At 32.9% G+C, this 4,865-nt stretch overlaps 1 protein-coding gene across 1 annotated transcript; it reads right to left on the bottom strand.

Annotated features, from left to right (window-relative positions):
- Window positions 1-1,576: 1,576 nt before the first annotated feature.
- On the bottom strand, window positions 1,577-4,371 carry LOC134264363 (uncharacterized; the record flags this gene model as incomplete). The annotated part of the gene is made up of 3 exons (XM_062746663.1): window positions 1,577-2,919; window positions 3,410-3,480; window positions 4,241-4,371. Coding segments are annotated over 3 exons (444 nt in total), but the record flags the coding sequence as incomplete, so codon positions are not given.
- Window positions 4,372-4,865: the final 494 nt, after the last annotated feature.

Genomic DNA, 4,865 nt, shown 5'->3' with positions numbered 1-4,865 from the left:
ATAAAATACAAATGTCAAGGGTTTAACATTTTAGAGAAAATATTTCATTTATCAGAATCAAATTCTTAAATTAAACGAAACGTTCATAATTAAAATGTGATATATCTTAATTACTATGATATGATAAAACATAAAAATATGTAAACAAAGTATATACATGTACAGGTATGAAAGTATTATATATAATTTGAAAACGCTATATTTTCACGGGCTTTTCGTCTGTCTTCTCTAATGGAGTTGCTCAGTGGAACTCTTGCCCAGATCTTAGCCCTGTCTTTTATATTTTAGTTACTGAAACAGTTATTCATTTACAAGGAATAACCGTTTCAGTCATTTTAAATACTAAGAACAGGAAAACGTTTCCATGTGCAGCAAACATTTATGACTGGTACATTTCTGTAAGAGTAAATTTAGGATCAAAACACTTGATCTTAGTCCAGTGCGCCGCCTGTGCCAACGCAACCGCCATTTTTCAAAAAGTGGGATTTCAACTCCATGTATATAAAACGCTATACATTTCATATTTAGTAAAACATTAGCATCAAAATTTAAAGAATAATTTAAAGAATAAAAGTTAATAAAACAGTACTAAGAATTTTCATTTCCATTAAAAAAAATACAGGGTTATTATTACTTTTCCGTAGGATTTCAAACATAATATACCTAATTTTAATTGCAACTTTTGGGTATTGCGCCGCCTATGACATCGGGTTCCTACAAAACAACGCTTGTCTATTTTGGGACAACCCTCCTATTTTTTTTTAGCTTGTTGCAGGTCAATTTTTCTATCATTCCACACTGAATTCTAATGACTTTTTTCATTCGCCCCCCACCCCCCCCCACCCCCCCCCCCCCCCCCCCAAACAAGGATCATACCACGGTGGGAATAGTCGAAAGGGGATAGTTATTTCTCTCTGGAACCTGATCCAACTTGTAGTGTTTTAGAGGTTCTTGTTTGCTCTGCTTTCCATTTGTATTCTTACATATGTCAATTTAAATTATATAGAGATTTGTTGCTTCCTCCACGTGAGAATTAAAGAAAGTTACTAGACATAGTGATCATTACATCTGTAAAGCTTAAGAATATTAAGTGCACAGTTAATGAGTTATGTTGATGCCTACCAGTGGGTTGTTGTACCGGTATAATAATAGCCTCGCCGGATATAAAATTTATATTACTAACCTTTTATACTTTCAGGTCCTCGATCCCTCAACTTTGTAATAAACAAAACATCCCACTGTATCCCATAACAATATATGGTTTGTAAAACATGTTTCTCTCCAATATGATCTTGTAAAGATCCTTTTTTGGAATCATTTTGTCTTGCTGTAATTATATATTGAGATAGATGAGGTCATTCGCAGCATTGTTAAGTGAATATTTCTAAGGGGGAGCTCGAGGGGAATTAAGAACATTGGCGTGAAATTGTTGTCAACTTTTTCATCCACATAGATTCGTGAAGTTGTTGTCAACTTTTTCATCCACATAGATTATGATTTAAAGTTTCACGTCATAAAGGGAATAAACAAGTTTTAAAATAATAATTGTTTAAAAATTTAATTAAATAACAAATGGATAAATGACATTTTATTTAAAAACATGTTTATAATTTACAGTATATTATATTTATACATACATTTTTACAATCCATGTACATGTATTATGCGACTGTATAAATAATGTAAAAGACAATGTTTTGACCAGAAATAAGTGGTGTAAACATTTTATATATTCATTCAAAATTCATGCATTTTTGCGAAAAAAAAAAATCATCGGATACGGATGAAAGGTATAAGATATAATACTGTATGTATGAAATTAAAAAAAATTATATATTTATGAAGGGAGACATGTAGTTGCATAGCATTAAACAAGAGATCCATGGGCCACAACGCTCACATAAGTAACTTTGGGCCTACCTTTCTTGACCAGGTTTTCCCACTTGTTATGCCACTCTACCCCCCGGGCCATGATTTCGAAACTTTTGAATCTACACCAACCCAGGATGATTTCACATAAGTGTCATCTTTCCAAACCTAATGGTTCTCCCGAAGATTATTTTTAAAGATTTTTCCTACATATTTTAACGTTGAACGTTGACTCCATTTTGTGGCCTCATCAAACCCCAAGGGTCCATAATTTCAACAATTTAATTTTGACACTTTCCCAGGATGTTTTCACATAAGTTTCATATTTTCTGCATCAAAATAAGTACCAATTTTAGTTATATTTGGCACAAGGTTTCTTGAGTAGAAGTTGAAAATGTTAAGTTTTGAACGGTTGGACAGACAGACAGCTGAACAGCTAGACGGACACCAAGATGATCAGAAAAGCTCACTTGAGATTACATCTGGGGTGGGCTAAAACATAAATCTACACAAGCATCAAATGATTAGATAATGCCCATTTTGGACATGATATACAAAGATTTTACACACAATTGATGACATGATGTTGCTTTGGTACCGTGAGTGAAAAAATATGATAAAATACTAATATAATGAATTAATTCTGAAAATTATTCCAAAAGAACGTGGATCATTAAACGTTGTTTGATTGGAAGCAAAGAATACATTACTGAATGATTTGTGCGTGTCTAACTTCACTTAAACATACCACGATTATTAAGATATGTATTTCTAATATAAATGGGAATGTTGTTTTACTTTCTGCCGTCTAGTACTTCACTTTGTTGTCCGTTGTATCTTTTGACAATGGTGAATCATAACCTTTTTCACTTATCTGAGGTTGTCCGTAACCTTGGGCGTAATTTGGAGGTTGTCCGTAAGCTTGAGGTTTGCTATATACTTGTTTTCCGTAAGCCTGGGGTTGTCCATATGTTTGTTGTCCGATTACAACTCCTTGTTGTTGTTGTCCGTAAACAACTGCTGGAGGTGGAACCTGGCGCCTTCGGCGATCTGCACAAGTAAGATAAGACATACCGTATAAGGAGAGGCTAAAGATTTATTGTTTATTTCCTTTACTCTCTGTTTTCGTTCATTGTTTTCTTAATGCATTTTCTGCCAATACACGTAATGTTTTAAAAAAGGAATGGTTAAAAAGAGTTCTTTTTCCATGGATATTAAACTTTTCAGACTGACGATTACTTGTATAGTCTTTTTCCAATCATTTTAGAAAATGAACAATCGAAGAAATATTGTAGGTCCTCTAATTGTAATGTTCTTTTCACTTTTAATTTATGTACAATCTAAACATGCATATCAGGCTCTAGAAAAATATGAATCATTGGATTCACAATATATGTGTTGTTTTTGTATATTTTTGGATATTTTTTAAGTCGGTGTCCTAGATTCTTTTTAAAGACACCTCAATTTTTATATATTTTCTTGCTCCTTGGAATTTCAGACGATCCTATTTAAAGATTTAGTGAATGAATCTTATACTTACTGTAACACACACAACATACGATACAGCTAATAATAAGGACCACTGCTCCGACGATAGGTCCAACTATTGTCCTGAAGAAAATAATAAAACACATGAATTTACATGTACCTGTGAATTAATATCTATTGTCTTACATTTAATCCAAAACCAAAACTATCACCTTACTGGGTCTTACTTTTCAACCACTGAAATGGGAATCGAGATATAAGGAAATACACGGAATAAACTCAAATCTTAACCTGAGAATACCCAGGCAATAAAAGAAAGGACAGATAATACACTAATCCCACCCCTGAATAATTGGGAAAATAAATTCAAAAAATGTACTGCACATTATATTCTGGAAGATAGAGTTTCCTTACATCAGAAGACAGCTGATTATTGAGATTTATCGCAAAGATTATTAACTATTTCTCAATTTACAACCATTTTACCACAGGCACCTGACGATTGAATGTTGTATACCCCCCGCCCCCCCTTCCCCTTCAGCTTTTGATATAAATAATAATATATGAAAATACTATTATAGTATTATATTGTAGAGTGACAATCTCTAAATCTAAAAAAAAACGGAAATAAATATCCCATATCGAAATATAAGAATAATAGACAAGGAAATCATGTATTTTTGATAAGTGTCTGTGTCTAATAAAAATTCTCAGAATCTAGGCGGGGGAGGGGGGGGGGGCTTTTACACCATCCATTCGTTGGGTGCCTATGCATTTTACTGCTACATATACTGTTATCCTTAACTGATGTAATGAATAATTTATCCATGCATATCTCATTTTAAAAATATCCTATTTTTACATGTAGAGCTTGTCTCCTTACCCGATACTGATACAGTTGATGGTCCCTGTACACACGGTACCCCACGGACAGCAATATCTTGTTCCTTTACAACAGAAGTAACCTGAGTACGGACACTGACTATCCGAGGAACACGTGAAAGCTAAAATTGTATATCACATTTAATCATTGAAATTATAAAACCCAATATTTTTTTAGTATGATCTACCTGTATACTTAGACTGAAATATCTGACGTATGCCGGACTTTTTCGCGATTTGGATATTTGACGTGCCATAAAATCCTGGCACGTAAAATGTCTAAATCGTTAAAAAGCTTGGCAAACATCAGATCGGACTATACCTGTAAAATATGTTATACTGAAATAAAAAAAAAAGAACTGCAGAAAAGATTTTTATAGAGCATTTTGACGAATATGCAGACAAATAGACATTAGTGACTCAAGGATGCTGGATTCCTAAATATTGAGTACTACATCTCTATTTGTCAACCATTTGATAAATTAATTAGAATTTGCAGAATATAATTCTAGACCCTCTATCATTGTATAGTAAAAATGTATAAAAAAAATATGCTTTTGAGGTCTCAAATGAATTGTGTCATGTTAAGAAATTGCACAATGATTAAAAATGACAAATGTTTCATT

This window comes from Saccostrea cucullata, unplaced genomic scaffold (genome assembly GCF_032062105.1).
Source record: "Saccostrea cucullata isolate Sc308-1 unplaced genomic scaffold, CSIRO_AGI_Scuc_v1 ctg10759, whole genome shotgun sequence".
NCBI lineage: Eukaryota > Metazoa > Mollusca > Bivalvia > Ostreida > Ostreidae > Saccostrea > Saccostrea cuccullata.
The sequence above is the reverse complement of the archived record's forward strand: the minus strand, read 5'-3'. Positions and strand labels throughout refer to the sequence as shown.